The sequence below is a fragment of the Aspergillus clavatus genome, genomic scaffold (assembly GCF_000002715.2).
Source record: "Aspergillus clavatus NRRL 1 1099423829800 genomic scaffold, whole genome shotgun sequence".
Lineage (NCBI taxonomy): Eukaryota > Fungi > Ascomycota > Eurotiomycetes > Eurotiales > Aspergillaceae > Aspergillus > Aspergillus clavatus.
In genome coordinates this window covers 1,164,930-1,191,728 of record NW_001517099.1, presented here as the reverse complement: position 1 = coordinate 1,191,728, position 26,799 = coordinate 1,164,930, and the positions used below count along the sequence as shown (strand labels likewise).

At 49.0% G+C, this 26,799-nt stretch overlaps 12 protein-coding genes across 12 annotated transcripts, besides 1 other annotated feature; 9 read left to right on the top strand and 3 right to left on the bottom strand.

The window, feature by feature from the left end:
* Positions 1–1,175: 1,175 nt before the first annotated feature.
* On the top strand, positions 1,176–2,519 carry ACLA_049260 (t-SNARE syntaxin TLG2; the record flags this gene model as incomplete). Its single annotated transcript, XM_001271879.1, has 4 exons — positions 1,176–1,198; positions 1,262–1,794; positions 1,856–2,196; positions 2,259–2,519. The coding sequence occupies 4 exons, from the start codon at positions 1,176–1,178 to the stop codon at positions 2,517–2,519; spliced, it is 1,158 nt and encodes a 385-aa protein (XP_001271880.1).
* Positions 2,520–3,000: 481 nt separating this feature from the next.
* ACLA_049250 (CTD-interacting domain-containing protein) lies at positions 3,001–4,467 on the bottom strand (the record flags this gene model as incomplete). Its single annotated transcript, XM_001271878.1, has 5 exons — positions 3,001–3,860; positions 3,919–4,060; positions 4,109–4,167; positions 4,221–4,312; positions 4,370–4,467. 5 exons carry the CDS (start codon positions 4,465–4,467, stop codon positions 3,001–3,003), a joined length of 1,251 nt encoding a protein of 416 aa, XP_001271879.1.
* A 440-nt stretch (positions 4,468–4,907) lies between these two features.
* Positions 4,908–5,839, top strand: ACLA_049240 (clathrin light chain CLC1; the record flags this gene model as incomplete). The annotated part of the gene is made up of 4 exons (XM_001271877.1): positions 4,908–4,947; positions 5,007–5,254; positions 5,316–5,416; positions 5,488–5,839. 4 exons carry the CDS (start codon positions 4,908–4,910, stop codon positions 5,837–5,839), a joined length of 741 nt encoding a protein of 246 aa, XP_001271878.1.
* A 580-nt stretch (positions 5,840–6,419) lies between these two features.
* On the bottom strand, positions 6,420–7,951 carry ACLA_049230 (Hsp90 co-chaperone CDC37; the record flags this gene model as incomplete). Its single annotated transcript, XM_001271876.1, has 2 exons — positions 6,420–6,924; positions 6,987–7,951. The coding sequence occupies 2 exons, from the start codon at positions 7,949–7,951 to the stop codon at positions 6,420–6,422; spliced, it is 1,470 nt and encodes a 489-aa protein (XP_001271877.1).
* Positions 7,952–8,544: 593 nt separating this feature from the next.
* mdr2 (ATP-binding cassette permease mdr2) lies at positions 8,545–11,040 on the top strand (the record flags this gene model as incomplete). The annotated part of the gene is made up of 3 exons (XM_001271875.1): positions 8,545–9,795; positions 9,848–10,483; positions 10,540–11,040. The coding sequence occupies 3 exons, from the start codon at positions 8,545–8,547 to the stop codon at positions 11,038–11,040; spliced, it is 2,388 nt and encodes a 795-aa protein (XP_001271876.1).
* Positions 11,041–11,648: 608 nt separating this feature from the next.
* ACLA_049210 (nucleoside transmembrane transporter FUN26) lies at positions 11,649–13,046 on the top strand (the record flags this gene model as incomplete). Its single annotated transcript, XM_001271874.1, has 2 exons — positions 11,649–11,827; positions 11,885–13,046. The coding sequence occupies 2 exons, from the start codon at positions 11,649–11,651 to the stop codon at positions 13,044–13,046; spliced, it is 1,341 nt and encodes a 446-aa protein (XP_001271875.1).
* Positions 13,047–13,691: 645 nt separating this feature from the next.
* Positions 13,692–15,434, top strand: ACLA_049200 (cytochrome P450; the record flags this gene model as incomplete). Its single annotated transcript, XM_001271873.1, has 4 exons — positions 13,692–13,763; positions 13,816–14,934; positions 15,000–15,190; positions 15,257–15,434. The coding sequence occupies 4 exons, from the start codon at positions 13,692–13,694 to the stop codon at positions 15,432–15,434; spliced, it is 1,560 nt and encodes a 519-aa protein (XP_001271874.1).
* A 471-nt stretch (positions 15,435–15,905) lies between these two features.
* ACLA_049190 (uncharacterized protein) lies at positions 15,906–17,947 on the bottom strand (the record flags this gene model as incomplete). Its single annotated transcript, XM_001271872.1, has 3 exons — positions 15,906–16,353; positions 16,407–16,696; positions 16,751–17,947. The coding sequence occupies 3 exons, from the start codon at positions 17,945–17,947 to the stop codon at positions 15,906–15,908; spliced, it is 1,935 nt and encodes a 644-aa protein (XP_001271873.1).
* Positions 17,948–19,644: 1,697 nt separating this feature from the next.
* Positions 19,645–19,669: a microsatellite.
* A 585-nt stretch (positions 19,670–20,254) lies between these two features.
* ACLA_049180 (MDM34 family protein) lies at positions 20,255–22,037 on the top strand (the record flags this gene model as incomplete). Its single annotated transcript, XM_001271871.1, has 2 exons — positions 20,255–20,589; positions 20,654–22,037. 2 exons carry the CDS (start codon positions 20,255–20,257, stop codon positions 22,035–22,037), a joined length of 1,719 nt encoding a protein of 572 aa, XP_001271872.1.
* Positions 22,038–22,836: 799 nt separating this feature from the next.
* ACLA_049170 (CCDC47 family protein) lies at positions 22,837–24,323 on the top strand (the record flags this gene model as incomplete). Its single annotated transcript, XM_001271870.1, has 3 exons — positions 22,837–22,903; positions 22,997–23,876; positions 23,948–24,323. 3 exons carry the CDS (start codon positions 22,837–22,839, stop codon positions 24,321–24,323), a joined length of 1,323 nt encoding a protein of 440 aa, XP_001271871.1.
* Positions 24,324–24,936: 613 nt separating this feature from the next.
* Positions 24,937–25,808, top strand: ACLA_049160 (chitin deacetylase; the record flags this gene model as incomplete). The annotated part of the gene is made up of 3 exons (XM_001271869.1): positions 24,937–25,274; positions 25,331–25,695; positions 25,747–25,808. The coding sequence occupies 3 exons, from the start codon at positions 24,937–24,939 to the stop codon at positions 25,806–25,808; spliced, it is 765 nt and encodes a 254-aa protein (XP_001271870.1).
* A 771-nt stretch (positions 25,809–26,579) lies between these two features.
* ACLA_049150 (uncharacterized protein) lies at positions 26,580–26,792 on the top strand (the record flags this gene model as incomplete). Its single annotated transcript, XM_001271868.1, has 1 exon — positions 26,580–26,792. The coding sequence occupies one exon, from the start codon at positions 26,580–26,582 to the stop codon at positions 26,790–26,792; it is 213 nt and encodes a 70-aa protein (XP_001271869.1).
* Between the last annotated feature and the right edge of the window lie 7 nt (positions 26,793–26,799).

Genomic DNA, 26,799 nt, shown 5'->3' with positions numbered 1-26,799 from the left:
CTGAATGAATCAACTAGACTAAAAAGCAATCTTCCAATATCGGCGTCTATGATCTTGTATCGCTATTCTATTACCCCTGACTGCCTTGAAGTTTTACCAACGTGGTGCTCATGAGTGATAACACTTCGGGAATCCTTGCCAAGTGTGGATGCTCTACCAGTTCACCAAAGGCAACCAGTTTTCTAGCTAACTTAGCAGTCAGCAGATATGAGTGGCGGTGCTCATTCCAGTATTGCGTTTCCAGCCGCAGTAGTAGAGACAGAGGCTGTGGTACTAATTCCTACATGGCTTGCCAATTTGCAATCAGAGTCGTCTTTCAGGCATTTAGGTTCATTTGTCAATGTTTGCTATCTGGGCGACTGGGATGTTGGACAAATTTCTCTATATGGTAGCCTTGGTACCTCATTGCTGGATCATCCCCTCCATAGATATAATAAATCTTCGCAGAAAGTCAAGCATCAATCAAAACTCAGGAACAGAAGCTTATCTATGTAAGGCAAGTATGAGATTCCCGAGGGCCATGATCCAGACAAAATTCATGTTACTCCTTTGCATCCAAGAGACAAACTGGTCCCGTGGAGTACATCATAGCCTAATATATTTATCCTAGGTGTGAAGCAACATCTCCAGAGTATTGCCTGGCGGGTAGGCTATGCTGGATGACATTGACTAAGGCGGTTATCAACACGCTCTTACTGATTCTGCCTTGTTGACGCCTCATATCCGAAGCCAAGAATTGTGAATCATCTTTCTAGAACTCTTTGCGATGCGGGCGAGGTTGCAGCTTGACACTTTCCTGTGAACCAGGGAAGAATAAATGCTCATGACCATGGATGATGTGGGGAGAACACTGTACAGGACGGTTACGGGTATCGAAACGGCTTTACCCCATCGGGACTGGTGTCATTTAGCAGCGCCCCTTCACGTGGGACATGTTCGGAGATGGAGCTATCTGATAGATGGATGTACCTTGATGGGATGAATAGCGGCTCTAAATCCTGCGCTGCGAAGATCCTTATGCTCTGACTGTGGTTGATTGACTTCTCTTAAGACTATCCAATAGCATTCCCTGTTGAATTTCCGACCCTCGCAAACGATGACCAGGTCAATCTAGAGCAGCATCCTCGGCCAACAACAGCTCATAGAAACAAGTCAACCCCAGATTGCCTTTCGCAATGTGGCGGGATCGCACGAATCTGTATTGGCACCTGAGCTCTAACTCGGCTGATAGCTAAGCTAACAATAATTTTCTGGTTCCTAGTTATATCTCCTACCGTCAATCGTTTGCGCATCACCCAGCCAAGAAGCCACGTTATATCGGCCCGTCGAACGGCTTCACCGATACATCATCACAACCAGAAGAAAGCCGCCGACTCATCTCCGAGACCGGGGGACTAGAAGACGATGGCGATGCGATTATCGAAATGGACTTGTTGCCCCCGCGCTGGGTGGATGTGCAAGACGAGGTAACGGAGCTGCTTGCAGACATCGCACAGAAATCAGCACAATTGGACAAGCTGCATCAGAAGCATCTGTTACCTGGCTTTGGCGACGAGGATGTGAGGAAGCAGGAGGAGCATGTCATTGAGCGACTCACACAAGACATCACGCGCGGGTTCCATGAGTGTCAGAAGGCTGTCCAGAGGATCGAGGTGATGGTGCACGACGCCAAACAGCAGGGTGGAGTGAGCGCGGGTGACGAGACCATGGCCAAGAACATTCAGATATCACTAGCTTCCCGGGTGCAAGAGGCCAGTGCTCGGTTTCGCAAGAAACAGAGTACTTATCTTAAAAGTATGCCTTGCCGCCGTCCCGCGCTCTTTGAAGAAACTGTTCTAATCCGGTCTTTGAACAGAACTACGAGGACTCGAGGGTGTAGCAGCGCCATTTGAACGCGCCCCTACACCGCAAAATCCTTACATGGATCCTTCCTTGATGGAGTCCGACGCAGACAAGTCTTTTTCACAATCAACGCTCATGCGAACATCACAGCGGCTTGCTGGTCAGCACGACGAAGCCATAGAGCACCGCGAGCGGGAAATCAACGATATCGCCAAGAGTATCATCGAACTGTCAGACATTTTTCGAGAATTACAAGCCATGGTCATCGATCAAGGAACTATGCTGGATCGGATAGACTATAACATTGAACGGATGGGAACAGAGGTCAAGGCCGCTGATAAGGAGTTGAAAGTGGTATGTCCAACACTAACAGCGCCCCTATTCTCTCTTCAAAGCCTGACATGCACTACTCCTAGGCTACCAACTACCAACGACGGACAACCAAACGCAAAGTCCTTCTTCTACTGGTCATCCTAATCGCAGGCATGATCATCATATTACTCGTGAAACCAAAGCGGCACAGTTCTCCAGCACCCGCTCCTCCCACCCCTCCACCAGTTGAACAGCCACCAAGTGTCTTCGCCCGAATGCCCACGTCTATTTACCGCCGTAAAAGGCCTCCGTTCTCAATCCCGTCTACAGTAGACAAGTTTTTTGAACCGGATATACATCGATAGTCTTGCGTGATGGTCATTGTCATGACAAGAATAATGCATAATATTTTATCGTCTTTACCTCAATCCGCCCCAGGCCTACGTATGTAGCTTCTAGTAGACAGGTATTACAGTGGATGGGACGATATCTGGACTTCAGCCCATCTTCCCGCAATATATAGACCAAGGGAACTAGTTCGGAAATGTACAATTAACAAGCCTTGAATTGTTGGCCACCACGCTATGGAATAAGATGAAAAAGAGACATTGTTTGTAATAAGATATGGCCAAAATACCCACCTATTGGACATCCAGCCTAATACTTAGGACCGAATGGGTTGAATAAAAAAAAGTCGAAAAAAGCCGTTCACGCCGATAACTGATATCAACCTTTTGAAGGACCGAGTATATTCTGAATGAGACTGAGATACCACGAATAAGGTTCGCGGTGACGATTCGCTAGGGACAAGAGTTCGGTAACAACTCAACATATAGCGAGTATTTGCTAGTTTTGTGCATTGCCCTCCTGATTCAACAGTTCTGCGATATCCGCGTCCAGGTCACCGCTTGCAAATTGTGCATAGTCTTCCTCGCCGTGAGTCGCTTTTCGTTTCTTAGAGTTGATGCCATTGGGACTACCTTGCTGAAGCTGGCTAGAAATAGTGGATAGGCCAGGGAGTTCGGTACCTGGTAGGGCAATATCGCCGGACTGTCCAAAGCCTGAAAGGTTGAATTTGCCATCGACTTGTGCGTCCTCGATCGTCGGTACGTTTCCGTCTTGAGGATCTTGCTTTGGCGAGCCGACAGGAGTAATCGCCTCCACAGGAGGGGGTGTTAAAGCTTCAATTTCGGGACGTGCCATGGGTTGCCCTTCTGCTCCAGTGTCGCCAAGGTAAGCCAAGCCCGGGCTCTCAACAGACAGCCCTCTCATAATGCTATCTTCAACATCTCGTTTCTTTCCTTCTGTCTCGGTCTTCCTTTCAGACAATTGTGCAAGGGAAGATTGTTCTTTTGCTAGTGCAGAGCGATTGTTTTCAAGGAGCTTCTCAAGACCTTGAATAAGTGCCAGACGCGATTTGATCACTTCGGAGACAGAGCTTTCAGCGTTGGCAAGGGTTTTCAATAGCTGGCTTAGACGTGCGGCGTGGACCGGGGGTGTGGGGATGGTCGCAGTGGGATCGTTCATCTTGTCGTATTCCGCACTAGCTACAGTAGCAGATGCGCCGGATGTCATTGTCGCTTTCGACAAAGCCAGTTGTAGAGGAACCAGGGGTTGAATTTCAGACGGGACTGTGCCAGAGGAACTCGAAAACAGGGAACCGCCTAAGAGCGGCTTTTTAGTGGTCGACCGCGACTTGTCGATATCTGTCCAATAGATCAGTTAAAATGAAATGCTTGATCAAATGTACAAGGGAGCATTTACCATCTACGCGAGCCTCTACAGCTTCCTGAATAGGCAGTTCAAAGATGGATCTCTGCCTCCACACTTCGACAACGCGTCGAAGCTTCTGTTGGATATCGTTCGAAGCACCTTTGTAAGCGATTGCCATGGCCTCCGCAATGACCTAAATTGTGTTAGCATTTCACCTTCAACCATAGCCGATAACACTGACTGGCGAGAATGCAATGATGAAATCATCCTTCCGTCTGGCTTTAGACTGTTGCGCGACCTCTAAATCACTCGTTAGTCCTATCGTGAGGACTTCCTACAGGCGGATATTATACCATTTGCGAGATATATCAGGTTCAGGCGTTTGGGTGCGGGTGAATCGCGAAGCTTCTGAAGCCAGAGCTGGGCTGTTCGTTCGGCATGTCGTCTGAAACACAGAATTGGAATCAGTATCTAGAACTTGTGTAGGTGTCATCTTGATTACCTATGAAACATGACCCATTGCGCGACAGTCACAATGCCCTCCTGGGTCTCATTCAGCGCAGAAAGCTTGGCCTTGACAGCATCATCCGTATATGCCATGTTGATAACAAGCTAGATCGAGTTTGCTAAATGGCTATGATGACGAGGTAGATAAGGTCCAGGGAAATTGCGCTCCTGGTAAAGCTTCAGGGGTCTGAAGATTGGCGTTGAGATTGTGTTTCTCGGAGGCAAAACAGAGTACTCACAGCAAGGTGCGCATTAACAGCCTACAAGAGAATATGTTCAAACAATTGTCACGCTTGTAACGCCTGTAGAGTGAAAGTGAATCATAAAGTGAAGCTCGTCGCAGCTCTAGACCAAGCTCCCTGACCGCTTTCCGCGGCAGAATCCCCGGGCTTCAATCAACACTCAGTGACACCTCTACTAAACACCAGCCGGAGCCTGAGATTCAACCACATCCTCATTTCGCCCATCCCTATTGATCTACGGCACTTGTGGGTTGTTATTTCCAATTTAAAAGCTCTAGACATTACAGAAGCATGGCGGACCGTTTCCCTTCGTTGGAGGAGTTCTCTGCGGGTGAGTTGCCCGCATCCATACCACTAGTAGCCCCATGATGCTAACTGGCGGACATCCAGGTCAGACGGACGTCGTCGAAACCAACGACCCATCAGACGAAAATGATTTCCTAGCCCGGGAGCGCGCTATGCTTGGAGACGATGCTGAACAATTCGCCACTGCTCAAGACCACGTTGCTACGGCGGAGAGTTTAGATACCGGTAACGATCTACTGGGTGGTGCGGAGGAAACCCCGGTTGGCGAATCCGCGCATGAGGAGATCTCCGGATTTGAGTCGTCGTTTCCTGCTATTGAGACACAAAATGAGGTACTATATTCTTCCAAGTACAATGTGGAGTATGATGCACTAATATGCACCTCTATCACAGCAAGTTGCTCCTGGCGGTACAATCACCGGAACCGGCGCCCCATTTCCGCCAACTGGATACGCTTCCTATGGAGAGCCATCGGAAGAGCCAGAGCCCGTTCGGTTCGTATTCTACCTTCATCTTCTTGCTCGTCAATCCTGCCGTCACATACTAACGAAGGACATGATAAAAGGGAATGGCGTGAGAGACGAGACGCAGAGATTACCCGGCGCGCGGAGATCTCGAATGAGAAGAAGGAAGCGACCATTAATAAGGCACGCGAGGATATTGATGATTTCTACGTATCCTACAATAACAAGACCGATAAGCTCCGGGCTCAAACCCGTGCCGATGCCGAACAATTTCTCGCTAACAGAGAGGATACCTCTGCCGGCGGTACCAGCTGGGAACGTATCGCGAAGTTAGTCGACATTTCCGGCAAAGGCACAAAGGGCGGGGCTAGCGGATCAGGCAAGGAGCGTTTCCGTGAGTTGCTGCTGGACCTGAAGAAGGACCAGAACGCCCCTGGCGTCACTGGAATTTAGATTGCTCGAACAAGCGCAGTCACATGGCGCGGATGACACTTTTACTTGTCGCTAGGCTCAGGGATCGGGAAAAAGGAGGGAATAAAGCATCTAATGACAATACACACTGTCCTATATCATTCTAGGGCCTTCATCACGAACTTCATCACACAAGCATTCGGTTGAGGTGCCCATTCTTTTCCTATTATGCTCATGCGATTGGCCCAGATCCAAGCACCAGACTTTCCTCTTCTAACGATTCTGTACTAGCCACAGGTGCAATCTCAGCATTTGTCTCTTTTGTCGTTGCCACATATTATTCTAGCACTTGTGTTTCTCTATTTTGACAGTTCCATCCTCTTATTCATTTCATCAAATGTATGTAGTAGACGACTAGTTCAACAATTATCTTCTTAGTGCTTCGTCCTTTTGCTCTAGACAGCCAAATACATTTGTGAATCATATGCCCAGGACAACGATTCAAAGTATAGTGGTATGCTTTACAGCTGGCGTTTCTAGTAAGGAAAGTAGATGCCTGCGACTAAGTATGTAATAAAGCACAATGAATTGAGTACAGGTAGCTGATATACGTTAGTTATCTTCAATCCAGCTCTGTAATATCCCCACCAGGTTCTCCTATGTCTTCAACTTGTCTTTCCTTTCTACCTTCAGCTTCAATCTCTTCCAGCTTCTTCCTACCCTCCTCTGTCGTTGCGTCAACAATTCCCTCCTCAAGACTCAACATACCGCCAGCCCCAAGCTTCTCGACAACGTCCTCTGCTTCGCTGACTGACATCTCACCGAGCACCTTGTTGACCTCGTCCAGCGACTCCGAGGCCAATGCCTTCTGGAGTTCCTTCGAGAAGGATTCGAAGATCTTGCGTGCTTCGATATCTACCGGGTCATTGCTCTCTGCAGGCGGAATGTTGATCGTGATCTTAGTATTCGGATCGACGGCATGGAGTTGGATTTGCTCCACTCCAGCAGGATCATTGGCCGCCGAGCCATCTTTAGAGAGTTCTGCAGCACGGGTCTTGATCTTGTTGTAGGTCTCGTTGACGTCGTTGCGGAAGAGTGTTGATGCTTGGTGATCTTTTGTTGTAATCCTTAGTTCGAATTTATGTCAGTGATATTCGTCCATGTCATGTAACTGGACGGCATAACTTACCGCTTGAAGAAGAGGGAAATGCCATCCCGGCCCAGAGAGCGGCAGTATTGCAACAGCAAACCCTGATGAACGCATTGACGAGCATAATCTTCCTTTCCTTCCATCTGGCTATTGAAGGCTTCGACCAGCAAGCCATCCGTCTCCTTTTCTGCGACAATCTCCGGGTGCTCAGTGATGAATTGAAGTAGCGATCTGTAGTCATTCGGGTTGATGCGAGCAAATTTCTTCGCTAAGTCGCTGGCTTTGATATCATCCGGATCGACGGGCTCATCATCATCAGCGTGTTTCGCGTCGCTTTGAACTGCACTAGGATTCAACAGTTCCACCGATCCCAGTTTGGCCGAGGCTGTAGCCGGTGTCTTTCCCTTGTCGGCTGCCTTCGACACATGAGAGGTGTCGAAACCGGTATGCAGCATGTCGCTCGTGATTTTGCTGGCCTCTTCTTTCTCTAGCTGCGCAAGCCGAGCCAACAACTCTTTCTGCAAGCTCTCTACTTTGTCCTTGTGAACTCCTACACCCTTGATGTATGACTGGAAACGATTTTCAGAGCTCAGCTCGCCAATCTCCTTCTTCACTTGGTCTACCAAAGAGCTTAGCATCTGCGAATACTTCGGCTGCTCTTTCACCTGGGAATGGACACCCTCCGGGGCCGGGGGGGGCTGATCCTGGGCAGGGTTGCTTGCACACTCCATAACAACCTGGAAGACTACCTCTTCGGGATCCCGCGAGGAACCATCATGCTCGCGAAGCGATGCAAGAAGCTTGTCTATCCGTGAGAGCAGGTCGTCATTGATGATACGTTCATACTTCAGAGTCTCGATCTCCACGCGGCGCTGATGCCGTTGCTGATGAATCTGAGATTGTTTGGCTCTGATAAAGGAACGCTTATCAACATTAGGGTGGACTTCAATATCCGAATCATCGGAAAGCTCAAGGGCATCCCATTTGCTGTAGTCTAGGACCATTGGGGCGGTTCGTGACGATCAATAGCTTGTGAGACTGGGGTTGGTATGCTTCAAGGTGGGATAAGCGGGGTAATATAACAAAATATATGACGTTCAAGATGAAGGAAGAGTGCTGGTGTAATGATCTAGGAATAAGGGAAGTAGCTCGTTTTATAGCCCTAGGTTCAGATTGAGCGAATCAAGAGCTGCTCTCGAAAGCAGAAATTCGAACCAGTAACAATTTAGGGATGAAGCAACGAAAGCTCCAAGATCGAACACATCGAAAGCTCTCGATGAGCTTCGATCCCAGCAGAACATTTGCGGAAGGCGGTTGACAATGGCAGAATCGCATGCATAGGAGCGCCGCTTTGCTGACTCCGATACCCTGTCCGATAGACCGAACAAGCAAATAGTTTCTTTGCCAGCTGACGCTCGCATTTTCCATCGCATCAATCCTTCAAGCGCCTGTCAACCCTTTCGGAACAAATCGACACAGACAATCCCATGAGTTGCACATCATCAGCGTTTCTGTGACGAGAGAATGGCATCCTGCTTCTCTTCCGTGACATCATTCTGAATCCACGTCCGATTCCGCTTCATCTCCAAAATTCCAGATGCGCGGGATTAGGTCGCTCCCCTCCTGGGCTCCAGGGTTGACCACGAAGCGAGCCGCCCTATCTCAACGAGGAGCCTTTCAAGATGTATGCTCAGACTTTTGTTTGACTTTTCCTGGGACCGGCCATCTCAGTGGGCTCAAGCGACAGTTTTCGGGTATCGCCGGGTCATTAAGCAACGGCTACAGGCTTCGCCAACGTCGACCTTTCGAAACAATACGCTCGTTATATGCCAATAATTATGGCATGCACTCTGCTACACATCAACCAAAACATGCAAATGTATCACGTTTCTTCACCACCCAACGAGCATTGAATGCAAAATCGACAACCGAGACGAAAAACGAGCCACAAGCGAATAAATACCCGGTCCAAGAACAGGAGTACGAGGACATTGAAAAAGGATTTGAGCTCTCGGAAAGAGCTGCGCAAGCAGCGCAGGTAAATCTCCGGGCTAAGCTGGCCAAGGATGGTGCTGCTGGGAAGAAAGCTGGGTTTGGGGAGATATGGAGGCTACTCCTGATTGCCAGACCGGAGGCGAAGAAGCTTGCTTTCGCCTTCTTGTTCTTACTGGTCTCGTCTGGTATCACAATGTCTGTTCCGTTTTCCATCGGAAAGATTATAGATACGGCCACGAAATCCAATGAGGATGGGGGGAATGAGCTCTTCGGCCTTAGCCTCCCTATGTTCTATGGTGCATTGGCTGGAATCCTCACTCTGGGCGCTGCAGCGAACTACGGTCGCATTATCATTCTGCGCATAGTCGGTGAGCGAATTGTTGCCAGACTTCGCTCGAAGTTGTTCCGTCAGACCTTCGTTCAAGATGCGGAATTCTTTGATGCGAATCGTGTCGGTGACCTGATCTCTCGTCTCAGCTCTGACACCATCATTGTCGGTAAAAGTATCACGCAAAATTTGTCTGATGGCTTGCGTGCGGCAGTCAGCGGTGCAGCTGGTTTTGGTCTGATGGCATATGTCAGTCTCAAGCTCTCGAGTATCCTGGCTCTTCTGCTCCCTCCCATCGGACTCGGTGCTTTCTTTTATGGACGGGCGATTAGAAATCTGAGTCGTAAAGTTCAACGAAACTTAGGAACCTTGACGAAGATCGCCGAGGAACGTCTGGGCAATGTGAAGACGAGTCAGTCTTTCGCCGGGGAGGTACTAGAGGTTCACCGGTACAACAACCAAGTGCGAAAGATTTTCGAACTTGGCAAAAAGGAATCCCTGATCAGCGCCACGTTTTTCAGCTCTGTATGTGATTCTCTTTTCTTGTTTTTGACTGTGATGATCTGACTGAACGTAGACTGGGCTTGCTGGTAATATGACTATACTGGCACTACTCTATGTTGGAGGAGGCATGGTTCAATCCGGTGCCATCAGCATTGGTGAATTAACCTCCTTTTTAATGTACACAGCATATGCGGGTTCCAGCATGTTCGGTCTCTCAAGCTTCTATTCAGAATTGATGAAAGGTGTAGGAGCCGCTAGTCGGCTTTTCGAGCTTCAGGACCGTCAACCAACCATATCCCCAACTAAGGGTGAAAAGGTTGTGTCTGCCCGTGGCCCTATCCGCTTCGAGAACGTGTCTTTCAGCTACCCTACTCGGCCAGCAGTCCCCATCTTCAAGGATCTGAACTTCGAGATTCCACAAGGAACCAATGTTGCTATTGTTGGCCCATCTGGTGGAGGAAAATCGACTATTGCGTCCATCCTGCTCCGATTTTATAACCCTACGGAAGGCAGAGTTCTCATCAACGGCAAAGACATTAGTGGGATGAACGCCAAATCGCTTCGACGAAAAATTGGTGTCGTTGCACAGGAACCAGTCTTGTTTTCGGGAACCATCGCTGAGAACATCTCTTACGCCAAACCTCAGGCTACGCGATCTGAAATCATCGCGGCAGCGCGCAAGGCCAACTGTCAATTCATCAGCGATTTTGTGAGTTGCTCAGAGTGCTGAAATCCTATTTAATTTTGAGCTAATTGTGCATCTAGCCGGACGGCCTCGATACTCAGGTGGGACCTCGAGGAGCTCAGCTCTCTGGTGGACAGAAGCAGCGTATTGCAATTGCGCGTGCTCTAGTCAAGGACCCCGATATCCTCATTCTCGACGAAGCAACATCTGCACTCGATGCAGAATCCGAGACACTCGTGAACAGCGCGCTTGCTGTACTTCTCCGCGGCAACAATACTACCATCAGCATCGCGCATCGACTCTCAACAATCAAGAGATCCGATACCATTATTGTTCTGGGTTCTGATGGAAAGGTAGCTGAACAGGGATCCTATGAGGAACTAAGTGCCCGCCCCGATGGGGCGTTCACCAAGTTGATGGAGTGGCAGATGAGCGGCGGGGAGGGCCCTGATCAGCCGGTCAATCCTTTGACAGACTCTGTAGCACCGGAGGAGACATGGGATGCGCAGAAAGAAGACGCCGGAGCTGACGTGTTAGAGGAAAGCAATATCTCCTCTGACTCTGAGACACGGGAAAAATGATTGGAAAGGCTTCTAACAGAGTTGGCAGCAAATCAACCCACTTGCATTTCCTAGCATGTTTGATCTCTCACATCACCCCACTCTCCCTGTGTTTGAATTATTGGTGTTATAGAACGTTTTCTTCATTTTTGTGTCTATAAGCTTTTTTTTAGACGGGTCATAATCCCAAGGACGGCAGCATTTGGCGACGACCAATTCCTGCAGGGTCCTGACTGTGAATAGATGATTTGATACGTTCAAGCCTAAGCAATTTTGGTATGCAAGGACTTCAAGCCATCATGCACAGGCTTTTATTGATTCAAGCAAATTGTAGTCTTGGACGGAAGACTCGAGCATGAGATATCTACATAACCTTCCAAAGTCTGAACATTTATACTTACAGCACAAAACAAAGTAAGGGAGCACATGACGCTAAAAGTCATCGGTCTTGGCAGGTTTCCTCCGGACAGCATCAGCTCAACCAGTGATTACCAGCTAGTACCCCGTCGTCAAGGAAAACCGAAGGTTGTCACGTTCATCAATAATTGTGAACATGGATTAATCTATAATTTCGTTCCCCGTTCCTTTTCCGTTGTTGGGAAGGAATCAGAACACTACAAACTACACAAATGGATCGCATCCGGCAGTTACTTGCTCGTCCGGCGGCTTATGAGCCGATAGAGCACCCAGTTGAGGTTGACAACGAGGACCATGAGTCGATCTGTTCTCGACGACAAAATGAATCTCCTTTCTCCAGATACGAATATGGCGTTTTCTTCCTTCTTGGGGTTTCAATGCTGTGGGCATGGTATGTCTCTGGATTGTCGCGATTTGTTCCCATATCCTGACCATCTGAATGGAATAGGAACATGTTCCTCGCTGCAGCGCCGTATTTCTATCTGCGATTCCAATCGGACAACTGGGCAGTAACCCACTTCCAACCTTCGATTCTTACCGTCTCGACCATCACCAATCTGGGGTCGTCATTCATCCTTGCGAAACTGCAGAAAGGAGCTTCCTACCCAAGACGAGTAACGCTTTCCCTGCTGATCAACATGGTTGTTTTCTTGCTGTTGGCATTTTCGACGGTCATCTTGACAGATGTCGGAGTAAGATCGTACTTCGGCTTTTTGATGTTGATGGTATTCGGCGCCAGCTTAGCAACCGGCGTCAATCAGAATGGTGTCTTCGCCTATGTGTCTAGCTATGGAAGAGAGGAATATACCCAGGCGATCATGGCGGGCCAGGGTGTTGCAGGGGTTCTCCCCTGCGTGGTACAGATCATCTCTGCCCTGGCGGTGCCGGCGAAACAGGGACAAGACTTGCCGCAGGCATCGTCGAAATCCGCGTTCATGTATTTTATTACAGCAACATTTGTCGCTGCTCTGTCACTGGTTGCGTTCCTTTCTCTTGTCAGGCGGCGGTCGAGTGTGTCCCTCCCGTCGTTGGACGGACAGAGTGACACCATTCCTTCTGACTATGCTCACAAGACAGTGAGTCTCTGGACTTTGTTCAAGAAACTTCAATTCCTCTCACTGGCTCTATTTCTGTGTTTCGCAGCCACGATGGTATTCCCCGTCTTTACGGTCGGAATTGAGTCTGTACGGCAAGATCCCAACGGATCACGATTATTCTCTCGAGAAGTCTTCATTCCGCTGGCTTTTCTCATATGGAACGTCGGCGATTTGATCGGAAGGGTGTCTGTCATCGTCCCTAGTCTGTCACTAGCTCATCATCCTTGGGCTGTTTTCATCATGGCAGTCGCGCGGCTCGGGTTCATTCCACTGTACCTGCTTTGTAACATTGGCGGAAGAGGGGCCATTGTGAAGAGTGATTTTTTCTATCTCTTTGTGGTACAGTTGCTCTTCGGTGTCTCCAATGGGTACCTTGGAAGCAGTTGTATGATGGGAGCTGGCCAATGGGTCTCTGCAGACGAACGAGAGGCCGCTGGTGGGTTCATGAGCATGGTCTTGGTGGGTGGCTTGGCTGCAGGGAGTCTCATGAGCTTCCTCGTTGCCAGTATATGAATGTTCCCTGGAGGAATTTTGACTATAGATGATTAAGGTGGGCTTTGCTTACAGTACATCGGAATCTCGGTATCCCATACTTGACTGAAATATTGCATTTTTTTTTTTGAGTTGAAAGCCAACAAGGATCCAACTGAAGAACAAAAAGATGAATGCCTAGAATTCTTATGTTGACTTGGTCCCCTTGTTCTCATTGTTGTCAGCAGCAGTAGGCCATTGACAAGAATCTCTCAATTGCTCCTTGTCAATACATGTGTCTATTAATGATACCCAGTCTAAGACCAGGGCACTTTCCTGCTCATCATGTGTTCAATGCATTCATCCTAGCGTTCATTGGCCATCGCAAAATGGAGACCATTTCTCCTTGCTTAGGGTTCTAGACATGGTAATGGAAGTTTTTGCTCTCTGCCAGCTCATAACTGACTCACGAGACAATCAGCTTATCAATAGAGATGGGGTACCCAACTAGCAAGTTCATTCATCATACACCATATTGTTCAAGCTTTGATATCCTTCTAAATGACTATTGTGCTTCAAGTTTACCCTCAGGAGATTTCTTATCATACCTCCTTATAGTCTCTATACTCAACGTCCAACATCAGACGAGAAGATCTGCTACGAAGAAGGTTAATTCATACGAGTGGCATGGCTTTCTGGCTACATTACATCTTAGAGAGCATATCGCTCTGGGCGATATTCAAATTGGGGCTTCTAGTAGTTCGTACACGAGCCAGGGAAAGAACTGCTCAATCATGCTAATCGCTCATAGGCTCTAAGCTATCTTGCTCCTCATTCAATATATGCCATCTATTTCCATCCTTTAAGTCAATATCCGGGACCAAAGCTTGCCGCTATATCCCCAATACCGCTCCTTGTGTGGGAGATTCGTGGTATAGTTCACTCAAAGGTCAAAGATCTCCATGACCAGTATGGCGACGTGGTTCGCATCGGCCCCAATGCTCTAGTGTACCGGACCCCACAGGCATGGAAAGAGATATACGGACATAGGACGAGAAAAGGTCAAAGGACATTTGCGAAGGATCCTGCTCTCTATGTCCCTACTCCTAACGGGGTGAATGCAATCATTACAGCTCCGGAGTCTGATCATATTCGCATGCGACGGCTAGTCTCCCATGCATTCTCGGACAAAGCTTTGCGGGATCAGGAGCCACTATTACACACGTATGCGGACTTGCTTGTCGAGAAGCTGCAGGCATGTATTGAAAGCTCGCGCTCGGGGGTCATCGATATCACCAGATGGTACAACTACACCACCTTCGATCTCATCGGCGACCTTGCCTTTGGAGAGCCATTTGACTGTCTCAAGGATAGCAAATATCACTGGTGGGTATCCATCATGCTCGACGCCGTGAAGCTGAGCGTCTACCTCAAGATCCTTTGGTTCTTTCCTTTCCTGGCTCCCCTGACGAAACTGTTGGTGCCGAGGTCCCTGCACCAGCGCCGAGAGGCAAGCTTCCAGTTGGTCGTAGACAAGGTCGATCGTCGGCTGCAGCGCCAAACGGACCGTCCGGACTTCATATCCTACATACTCAGGAACAAGGATGACGAGAGCCGCATGTCGCGCGAAGAGATCGATGCCAACGCTGCGACCTTTGTCCTGGCTGGTAGCGAAACCACGGCGGCGTTGCTTTCGGGTTGTACCTTCAATCTCCTCAAAAACCGGCGTGTTTACGAGCGACTGGTGAGCGAGGTACGGGACAGGTTCCAAGACCCGGCGGAGATCAGTCTCTCTTCCATCGCTACGCTCCCTTACCTCAACGCCGTCCTCGAGGAGAGTCTACGGATATATCCTCCTATTCCCGCAATGCTACCACGCCTTGTCCCCGAGGAAGGAGCAATGATCAACGGGGCCTACGTGCCCGCAGGTGTAAGTTGACGGCCGCCCGCACGGCCCACCAACTTCCATCCCCTCCTCATCTGACAGTTTGGTAGACCTCGGTCTCGATATCCCTCTGGTCTATCTTCCATTCGAGCACGAACTTCGCGGAGCCGGACGCTTTCGTCCCTGAGCGTTGGTTGAAGAACCAGGCAGACGAGAACGAGGCAGATAATCCATTCGCAGGAGACAAGAAAGAAGCGCTCCAGCCGTTCTCGTACGGGCCTCGTAACTGTCTAGGTCAGCAGTAAGTGGCATTTTCATACCAGTCTGTGCTGGCACGCTATTGACCGAAGCCACTGACTCAGTGCAGCCTCGCAAATGCCGAGATGCGTCTTATTCTGACTAAGGTTCTGTGGCATTTTGATATGGATCTGTGTCCAGAAAGTGAGGATTGGGCGGAGCAGGAGTCGTATAACTTGTGGTGTCGGCCTGCACTAAACGTGAAACTTTCTGCTGCTGATGGAGGGAACAGAGAGACTATGATGTGATTTGCTGACCAGTAGTGGTAGCTAAGTAGTGCTGTTCAAATGCTCAAATGATCTGTTCTACTTTTTACTTTATTTGCTCTTGAACTTCCTTGGTTCAAATGTGTTTCGGATTTTTGGCATGACTGATCTCTCATTTTCGGAGAACGAATAAATATATTTCCCCAAATTTTAACATCACACCAGAAGTAACATCCATCGCACAACTTATAGCACTGGACATACCTACGAGCTTGTGTTGGAATATCCATTCTCATTCGGTATAAAGATCGAAATAAAATTGGAAATGCTAAGTCTATCAAAATCCAGCCAACTCCAGACCACATGCAATCCAGTCACCATGAGATGACTCCCAGTGCTCACCGATATTATATAAGGATATGGTATATAGGTAAAAAAAAAAAAAAAAACTCCATGCTAAATCCAGATAACACCCCATAATGCAAGATGCAAGTATAACGGTACAGAAAAACGCTAGAAGAAATCCTCTTCGCTCAACCATTGCGAGTCGATGGCATAGGCCACCAAATCTGCAGCGCAGCACATATCCTCATGGCCATTTTCGAGATCGAGAAGGGCCAGGATGGACTTTAACCTCTCTTCGAGCGTCGTTTTCAGCTGCGTGACCTTCTGGGCGGCAGTGGAATTTAACTGGGTCACGAGGGGCTTGGTTGCTTTTACGCCGGATTTCGTGGCAGCTTTGGTTTGTAGGCTCTTGTTGGGAGTGCACGGAGCTAGAGCTTTCCTCGTGGTTCGTGGTGGTGGTGGAGAGGGCTCGGCCTTTCGGTTTTTGAGGAGATTCTTGAGGATGAATAGCAGCCAGACAAGATTCGTCCTGGGCGCATATTCAGCCCAGATGCCCGGGATATCGGGGGTCTTTTGGGAATCGGTGGGGTTTCCGTGGTAGACTTCCGCGCGCATGCTGTAACATGTTAACATCTCCGCTGTCACTCGATGGAAAGGGAGAAGATTTACTATCTATATGTGTTTCTCAGCAAGACCTCGTCTTCGTCGCGGCCAATTGCATCGAAGATTTGCTTCTTATCGAGATCTGATGAGGCAATGTCCACCACCTCGTTCGTCTCTCCAACAGCCCGCAATTCTGCACGAGAAAGCGAATAATCGATGATGGTGGTCTCCAACGTGCTGAGTCCGAAGTCACTCGTCCATGATTGATGCATAATATCCGTATCTGTTGGGGGATCCATGCAGCCATCCGCGCGAGTTGTCTTAATGCACACGTTTCCAAGATGGAGATCCCGATGCTTCAGAAAGTCAGGCCTGAACCTCAATTAAGTGGATGTTCGCAAGAAACCTACCTCAAACAACGCATATTCTTCAGCTCGTGCCAGAGCCATCGCAACCCCCCAGAATATGTCGTAGATCTGAAATATTGAAGACCACGAGAACTTCTCAAGCTCACAGCCAGCGTCATCCATCTCCACGACCGCCCAGAGCTGCGAGTCCGGATATGCTCTTTTACTCGAAGGATTGGGATTCAGACAATCATCCCTGGTCTTCTTGTAATGATCCCAGGCACTCTGGAACGACTCCGGAAACCGGCCCTGCACAACGTGAATTTCCCGAAACCGAGCGAAACCCGGAATGGGATCCAAGTATTTGAGCATCTTGACCTCAGAGACTATCTCCTCAATGCCCGTGAATTTCTTCGAACCGGGACCGCTTTGCGCACGCAAAGGGACAACCTTGAACACGCCATCGCCATAGGCCCTTAAGCGAGCAAGTCTTGACTTGGACATCTCTTTCTTGCAGATCTCCTCGCGCAAACGCAGTTTGTACACTTCTCCGTAAGAACCTTCCGCCAGTTTCACGACCTCCAGCATATTGCCGGCTCGGGCTGCCCATGAGCCGAATTTCTGGACGCCATGAGCGGCGACTGGAGATAAGGCCTCATTAAGGACAGCACGGACGTAGTTGTTCACTTTCTCATCTTCGACGCATCCCGAGGACAGACGTGGTGTAGGCTTTTTCTGCCTTGTTCTCCTAGTTTTGCCTTCTGTATCGGTTTCCTTCACTTCCTTCTTCCTGGGTGGGGTAATGATATCAATGCGTCTCGGAGTAATTCTGACTTCCACCATAGTCTCATAGCGTTTTTGCGACTTGGGCGTGCTCTTCACGGGTGATGGCTCGGGAATACTCTCCTCCTCTGGCGATTGAGACCCTGGTGATGGAGCCGCGTTTTGTTTGTCCTCCTCATTTGCGGCTTCCGGGGAGCTCTCGGTACTTTCGCCTTTTTTAAAGCTCGCTGATGAATCGTCTAGTGTGACTTCGGCCAGTTTCTCTTGTACCTGGTCAACGGCATTGCGCACTGCTCTCTTTGTCGCCTTTTCCAGTCCCTTGAGCGGGCTTCTTTGATCGAATACCGCTCGTGGTGCGTCCGCCTTTCGCTTGCCGTACACCCTCCTCTGAGCGCCGCGTGTCTTTGTGGCTGGTTGGGAGTTCCATAATCCTGGTGGTGGGTGAATTCCAGGAGTCGGAGAAGGCGATAACGGCATGGCGAGGGTCTGGTTTTTCTGCTCCTAGCTCTGGCACTAGTAAATCCGAGTCCTTGATTAACGTAAAATGACCGTTCTCGACAGTGAGTCGCTGTTTGCGAGTGTTGAAGGACGACCCTGAGGTCCACCACAGCTATTGACATTCTTCCCAGAGTGGATTAGTGCCACGGTTGCTGGGGCATATGTGTATAGTCACGTGAGGAGTATGGTTTGCATCATCGCATTGACTGGCAGTGTGCACCTCTGTCGCTGCTCTTCAATAGTGGTCATGTCTGGATTGCTCGTTACAATCTATGCATGGGTTATACTTGTATCCATGGAGGCCACAGACCATGGCCATGGCTACACGTGCTGACAGGCTGGTGCGAGTGCTCTATCCCACAACCGCTCTATCCAAGCAGTTATTTCGTGACGAATGGAAAACCTTGGATATCACCATCCCGTTGGACTGTTCTGCATGCTTATCTAGCTTCACGGGTGTGTGTTCACCCCGCATTCGCACCGTGGACCGAGGAGCATAGCCTGATGGTGCAAGCAGTCCATATGACACATGTCCATGCATTGCATGTTCTTGTGTGTGAGGCTTTCATGGATGAGTTTTTAGGAGGCTATAACATTGAGCACCAGACGTTTTCCTGCTTTTAGGACGAAGGTAGACACGGAAAGTGATCCCGAGCGCCCTGATCATCTTTCTTTCCTCCACGAGATAGATAATGCTCGAAAAGGCATGATGTATTTGTATTGGATCCATCCCATGTGTGAATGGGATAACTACTCCCCAAGGCTATGGAGTCAGGTGCTGTGTTCTACGCCTTGGTAATTGATAGAGTAGCCATACAAAGGAGAGTTGTCTGCTATGGCCCTTCCAAGTCCGGGTTATCACGGTTGGTGTGCATGCCGAGACATCATTATTACATGCTGGTCGGCTTAAGACTCCAACAAAACCGGCGATGCAATGATCGATTGTCTAGTACCTAAATAAATATCGCCATTTGCCACTGAGTCGTCTACAACTCAGACAAAGACCGTGGTCAAAATTCGCCATTTCAAACAGTAATAATAATACGGGGGAAAGGGGTCGTGCGATCCGCGAAAATTCAACTGTCTTGGCCCATCAATTACTTGAACGGGAGGCTAGAGTCCAGACATTCCAGAACCCATCTTAGACATCGGCAAACCAGTTAGAGACGACACATCATTGATGGTGATACGGGTGGGTTGAATCAGGATGTGGGGAAGAGAAAGATTGGTATTACGGAGTAGTAAGGGGTATCAATAAGATCGATGTTATCTAGTTATTATTATATTATTGTTGGCGGTCGAGCGGAGGAGAAGACTGTTGTTATTTTGTTACGGAGTACTTAAAGTAGATAAGGTAGTCTGTAGTCTGTACTGATGGTTGATAATTGTAGTCTTGGGAGTCTTGGGTCTTTGTATACCATTATTATCAAGATAAAATCATAGTGGATGATTGATGGAGAAGATGGACGATGTACGGATCCATCATCCTCTATGATAAACAAATTTGATTGTTCTCTAAAGTAGCTGGACTCCATAATGGTTGCAGATTCACTGCATATCATCGCAATCATCCAGTGTGCAAGTGACGTATTATTTTCCGGGTTGCCGCTTTTCTCCAGCTGAATTTTCTCTCTTGTCTTGCTATTAACGTACAGTAACGGATAGTACCTACTCCGTATTATTATTATTATTATTATGATTTGCCTTATTGACTTCCCGCCTCCTTGGAGAATCGTAAGATGAGTACGGACGACGGAGACCTCCAGCAACTCCATGTATCGATTTCATCCCTGAAACATCGCATCAGCAACAGCTCGAGTAGTCTTCTAGTCTCCAGATCAACTGTAAAGTTCTAAGTAGTGATATCTCTGAAATATAGTACTCTTGACATATGAGTGATCATTTATCTACTTTCAATTCAGGTGTCGCGTGGATCACGCGAGTCGTCTTACCTTTTCTGTACTGACATTACCAAATACCCACACTGAACCGCCGGGAACGCCTGCGACCTCGGGAATCTTCGCTTCATCATTCAGTCTTCTTTTTTTCTCTTCCCTTGACTTCCTCCTTCCCGGTTCTCTCGCAGCCTCTTTAGGCTTATCACAGATCAACTTCCCTCTTTTCTTCCTTTCATCTCTGTTTTTTTCATCGCCTTGTTATTCTCCAACTCCTTTTCTCTGTTATCGCCGTTATTTCCATCATACGGCGATAGTCTTCTTTTTTTTTTTTTTAACTCTTAGCGCACCCTGGATTACATCTAAAACTCCGTACTCTCAATGCTTTGCCATGGCGTTCAACTTCAACTGGTCGCCGCTGATGGCAGACGCGAGTTTCTACACTCGTGCGCAAGATCTACTAACTGCGGCCCTCAATAAGTCGCCAAAACCGCCCATTATCGTCGACGACATCATCGTAACGGAGCTTAACCTTGGGTCCATTCCGCCTGAGCTGGAAATCTTGGAGATCGGGGATTTAGCAGAGGACCGGTTTCGAGGCATCTTCAAGATGTCATACTCGGGTGATGCCTTTTTGACGCTCAAGACTCGAGTTCAGGCGAATCCGCTGAATACCTATCTCCTCACAAGACCGTCCTTCGCAACGCCGCTGCCATTAGCTGCCGCGTGAGTAACAGATACTTTGCCTTCTGCTTTGGATCCATCTAATTTTCGTCTTGCTACTCTCTAGTACTCCCCTTACCATCCCCCTTCAGATCACACTTTCCGATATCAAACTGTCCGGCTTCGTAATCCTGGTCTTTTCGAAGCAAAAGGGCATCACCGTGGTTTTCCGGAATGACCCACTCGAGTCGCTCAAGGTTTCATCCACCTTTGATTCAATCCCATTTGTGCGCGACTTCTTGCAAAAGGAAATCGAGGCGCAGCTCCGCATTTTGTTCATGGATGAATTACCCGCCATCATTCACCGACTGTCTCTCCGGTTATGGGTTCCAGAATACCGTGCTGGGGAAGACTTCGAGACGCAAGCTGAGAAGGCGGAAACCGCGAACGGGGAAGGCCCTGGTCAAGATCCTCTGGCTAGTCCACCGCAAGATCCCGTGGACGCACTCGGACATGCCCTGGATGAATCGGATATCGCATCGCTTTCCCTCGATTCTTCCGTCGAGGCCCACTCGTTATTCTCTCAGAAGAACCTTCTGCGCCTCGCAGCTCTTACGGATTCTCAACGAACCTTGTCGCTCTTCACACCTTCCATCCGAGAGGTCGTATATCGTGCATGGACTTCGCCGACGGACCAGACTGACGCCGCTGGAAGCGTGACGTCACCTGTTCTCTCGAGAACACACTCCCAGGTCGGCAGCATGTCTTCCTTCCAGGATTCTGCCAGTATCGCATCAATGCAGACTCGATCTTCAACACCGTCGCATACCTTCAGTGGCTACGGCTTGAGTTTAGGAGCCGGCCGTCATTCCAAGGCACATTCACGGAAGCGGAAGAAGCGTGTTGTGGACCTTCGTCGTCCAAAGACCACCGACGATGCGCCCAGTGTCAGCGACGAGAGCGCATTTACCGAATCTACCAGCGCTCCTTCTGTCTGCTCAGCTCCATTGCCCATTTTGAATGAACAGTCGGATGATCCAGTGACACCACCATTGTCGCCCGACAATGATCTACACCTCCCTATCATCCCGGATCGGCACCGGATGAGCATTTCTCGACCTGCGCCCCGTCGCGACATTGCAGCTGAAATGATGCGCGATATGGGAGGACCTTCATCCACATCGGATCCGGCCACGCAGGCTACTCAGAGCGAGGACACAAGTGCAACACCCCGAGCTACCATGCGCGCGCAAATTCCGAGCATTTACCTCAACGAAAAGCAGGACGCTGGCTCGTCTACCGGCGTTCCTCGACAACTACCATCTGCAATCCTTCCCTTCCTCAACGACAATCCTATGAACCGTGTGGTCGATCAAGCGCTGGTCGAGAGACTTGCCGGAGAGATTGCCCGTCGCATGCGAGACGAGAAGTTCATGGCGACCAATGCATGCGGGAGCTTCTGGGACCGCCATAGCCAAGAAGAGTCACCACCGCCGGCCTACGGCCACTGATTGCTTCTCTGGACCTCTCTCTTATTCTTCCTCCTCCTTCCAAAAGGCCACAGCCACCCAGTTCCAGCAAGTCTGGGACCTTTAATGACCGTTACGACATTTCTTTTAATGCTGTTCATCTCGATTCATCTACCTGTCCCTTTTATGTGTGTTTGGGAGCGAGCTTTAGTTCTTGTGTACATTGGTCTGTATTCCTAAAAGGGTTCGGCGTTAATTGTCTCTGCCATGAGGCTTCTGCTATTTTCTGTCCTTTTATTTTCTCTTTTGCGCGGGATACCACTCCTTCACTCACTCGTTTGTTTCATTACTGTGTATCTCTATCTTGTCAGCCCACTCTCTCCGTTCTTTGATTGATTTATGTGTGTTTCTTTTATTATCAAAAAAGGTTATGGAGGTATGCGGGTTGGGATGGAATGGTGGGATCAAAAATGGTGTGCGTAGATGTTCTGTCTACCTCACCTCTGCATCATAGTTCTAATGCATTAATTGAGGTTTTCTCTCTTTACAATCTGTATCATTGCATGCATTCATTATTTTGTTCATTCAAAATCTAAATAGCTTACACAGCTCTGTATTTTTACTTGTCCCCGGGCATTTCTGTCAACGGAGCTAACCCAGAATCCGGCTCCACAACCTAAGGTAGCATAGCTCCGATCGCTTTGCGACGAACGTCAAATCGAACCCCAACCCTTTCCCAATCCCTCTTCGCTCCCTCCCTCGCTCCTTTCTCCGCCACGTTGCTATCATTGCGGGTTCGGAAGCCAGTTTGGTTTTTGTTTTGTTTTTTCCCCCATCAACCATGGCTGGCGTGTTCAAGAATATGTTTGGCGGCTCTCAACCCTCAAATCCAGCCAAAGTCGAGGATGGTAAGTGCTGCTGCTGTCCATCTGATGGGGCACTACTCGCTCCTTTTCCTGCTTGACATGCGTTCGACTAACTTAATCTTGTCACTGTTCTAGACTTCGCGGACTTTGTGAAGGCTCCTGAGCCGTCCCCTGTGTCCATTGTAGCGGCTTCGTCGTCGTCGGTCCCTGCTCTCGACACCCAGGGTGCCACCGCCGTCCCCTATACAAAATGGTACCGAGTCTGGGAGCGGACCTCGCCCAAGGACTTCATGCAGGAGGCAATGGTTATGCCACTACTCTTTCTGATTGTCGTCTTTCATCTCTGGGGCACACGCAAGAACAAACGGAGAGCTAGAGAATGGGCGCAGGCGCATGCGCCAGCTCTGCAGAACGAGTTCGCGGTCGTGGGATTCGACGGCATCCACAAGTCGACTGCCGGGGGTGATGCTGCTGCGGGCGAACTCGCCTCGCCGGAGAGTATTCTTAAGGAGAAGTCGGCCCAGGAGTTCGCGTCTTATGCGACGGGTAGACAGAACGTTGCTTTTGTGGACATGACCATCAAGCTGCCCAAGCGGGCCAATCCCATCATCTACTGGTCGGATTACGCTCTCAGCTTCTTCTTCGACAGCTGGCAGGCTCCCACTGAAACCTTGGATGCGATCGCCTACACTTTTGATGGCAAGGAGAAGGATGTCGTGCCTGTTCCCGGCAAGGATACTTCGTCGCTCAAGGTGAACAATTCGACCTACGATGGATTCATCTGGGCTGTTGTGCACAAGAACCACATGCGCAATTTCCGCCAGGACCGTTACGATGCTTCCATGACCTTTACTAAGGACAACGCGAAGCTGCCCCCCTGGGTGACTGTGATGACAGAGAGCGCTGAGATTACCGAAACTCTTCTCACTCCCGAGTTGATCCAGGCCATTGAGAAGGCCGGTGACAACTTCAAGTATCTCATTATTACTGATCAGCCTATCGACAAGCCCACCAAGTAAGTTAAGAATCTACCTCCCAAAAAGACAATTTATCTGTTTTGAGACTAATGGTGGGGCTGTTCCACAGGATCGAGGAAACGACCCCCCGCAAGCGCGTTCACCTTTGTGTCACTCTTCCCTCGTCTTCTTCTGGTTACGCAGCCACTCTGCCATTGTTCAACCAGTTCCTCCGTCTTCCGGACAAGCTTGTTGCTTCCGCTCACTTCCGTCCTGAGGTGATGCGCAAGATTCGCAACGTCCGTGAAGAAGAGATCAAGAAGCTGCGCCGCGCCGATGAGGAAGAGAAGGCGGAAGAGCGCCGGCTGGCTGTCGAGAAGATCAAGAAGGAGGAGCGGGAGCGACTCCTTCGCGGCATGACCGCTGAAGAGCAGCGGAAGTTCCTTGAGCGTGAGTCTCAAAAGGGACAGAGACGCTCTATGAAGAAGTACACCAAGAGAGCATGATCTCCCGGGTATTTTCCATTCCATTTTTTATTTTTTTAAGGGCAACCAGTTCGATGCACATTTGACCTTTCTATATCATTGTGTTCATACGTCCATTTGTTTATGAAAGGGTGCGAAAAGCAGCGGGAGGGGTTTTCTCCTGGTGCAGAAGATTTGCTTCAATGTTTTGCTGACGTCGCAGTAGTAGACTTGACGAAATCGTTTACGGAGAGTATGAATTTTGCTTCTTTTGCTTGATATTATTATAATATTCACTTCGAAATAAATGTGTCCATATGCATAATGTTCTCTCCTCTACGCTTTCCCGCTCTTGAGACGTTGACAGAAATTGAATGCCATCCTCGGCCTGAGCGTCCTTTCTCTGTCTAACATCTCTCAGTGCTCTTTCCAATCTAACCATCAGCTCGAATTCGGAACTTAGAGTCTTTCAGGTCGTGATATAAATGTCAGAAGATGTTTCTCTCGGTTCATCGTCCTCCTCCAAACCTCTCAGTCTCTACTACCTATACACACCCTCTCTCACGGTCCCCTCTTATATATTCGGTTTATATTCCAGTTATAAATTGCGAACATTCTTATCCATTCTTATCTGTCCCTTAGAGACCAGTCCATTATGGTTTTCACCAATTGGTGGACCGCGTTCGTTCTTTTCATTACTCCTGCCTCTCTCTTTTACCAAACCTGGGCATCTCCTCTGAATCTTACCGTTGGGACGCGTGGTTCCTTTGTTCCTTTCGGGGCTCTGATCGACAGATGCACCGTTTCTGGTACAGTTGCTCTGACCTTTGACGATGGGCCGTACATCTTCACCCCCGATCTCCTCGAACTCCTCAGTGAGTACGGTGCTCGTTCGACCTTCTTCCTCAATGGACAGAATCTTGGTAGTTTATATGGAGACGCCGCTGTCGTCCAGCGTATCTTGGAGGAAGGTCATCAGGTTGGATCACATACGTATGTATCAATCGCTGGCCGTCGGGATAACGTGAACTGACTATTGTATGCGGCAGCTGGGGTCATCCGTACTTGACCTCCTTGGACTACAATGCCATTGTTGCGCAAATGACCCAGCTGGAAGCAGCGTTCATAAGCGTCCTTGGTTTCTATCCGACGTATATGAGACCTCCCTACTTTGCCTACAACGAACTGGTGTTGTCTGCCATGGGTGATCTAGGGTACCATGTTATCATGGCCAGCATTGACACGAAGGACTACGAGAATGACCATCCGGACCTGATCTTCCGCAGTTTTGAGAAGTTCCGCAATGAACTCAATGCGGGAGGGAGCATCGTGCTAGCCCATGACGTGCATGAACAGACGGTGACTACTTTGACAAGAGCAATGCTCGAAGAAATCCGTGCCAGAGGATTGCAGAGTAAGCGTTCCTGATCTCCACACGCTGTGATATTGCTGACTCATGACCCAGCGGTCACCGTTGGACAGTGCTTAGGCGATCCTAAGGAGTACTGGTATCGGACATCCCGTTAGGCGACGAGCTGGTTTCCTTGGAATTGTGCTTCTTGGCTCTTTTTTTTTCCCCCTTTTCCTGCGTAGTATTATCTTTTTTTTTCCCCTTTTCTTTTTTGCATTTTGATGAAGTATAGTAATCAGTCTGCTTAGGTAGTGGTGAGTAATTGCTGATTCTCGAATGATATTTTGCGTTATTTACGACGTTCGCTGCCCCTGGGCACTGGGTGTAGATAGTTCGGTGATATCTCGGGAAACACAGCTTGACTGCGTTTGCCACTCAGGAGAATTTTCGCAATGTACCAAGGACATAACTCGGTCCAGGCCGATATATATAATGACACTTCCAAAGAGTAGTCGACAAACCGAGATCTCGAGAGAAAGCTCCCAGAGTTTCAGCTCACATCACTATAGCATTTCTGATCGATCGATCTATGCGACGTCTACCTTCATATCCGACATAGCACTTCTTCTTCTACCTCAATACATTTCAAGTCATTCTATATCAAGTCGTTCGATACCAAGTCCTCCTATATAGATTGGCAAAAAAAAAAGAAAGAAAGAAAAAAGGATCCACCAGTACCAGAGGAAGCATCCGCTCTCGCTGCCCCACCAACTTCATCTACTATATTCTATATACAACGAGCAGCGACGCTTGACTTGACGACGAATACCCCCCCAATATCTACGGAGTCCCTGCCTACCAACCTCAAAACACCTCTCTCAATCGCATCTCTCAAGAATCAATCCAATAATCAAAAACAAAAAATATATCCACGGCAATACCTCACCATGAGCGAATTCAGCATCAAGGTCAAGAAGATCTTCGATCTCAAGGGCCTGCGGCAGCGACTCTCGGACTCCGGGTGGGTGCTCGCCGCCAAGGAGGATCTGTACGATCACTATAACTTTCCCACGGCGCGGTGTGCTGGGCAGGGGTATGAGGATTACTATAACTTTCCGAGGGCGAGGGCCGCAGGGGAGGGCTGTGGACGGCGGCCGTGAAGGTGGT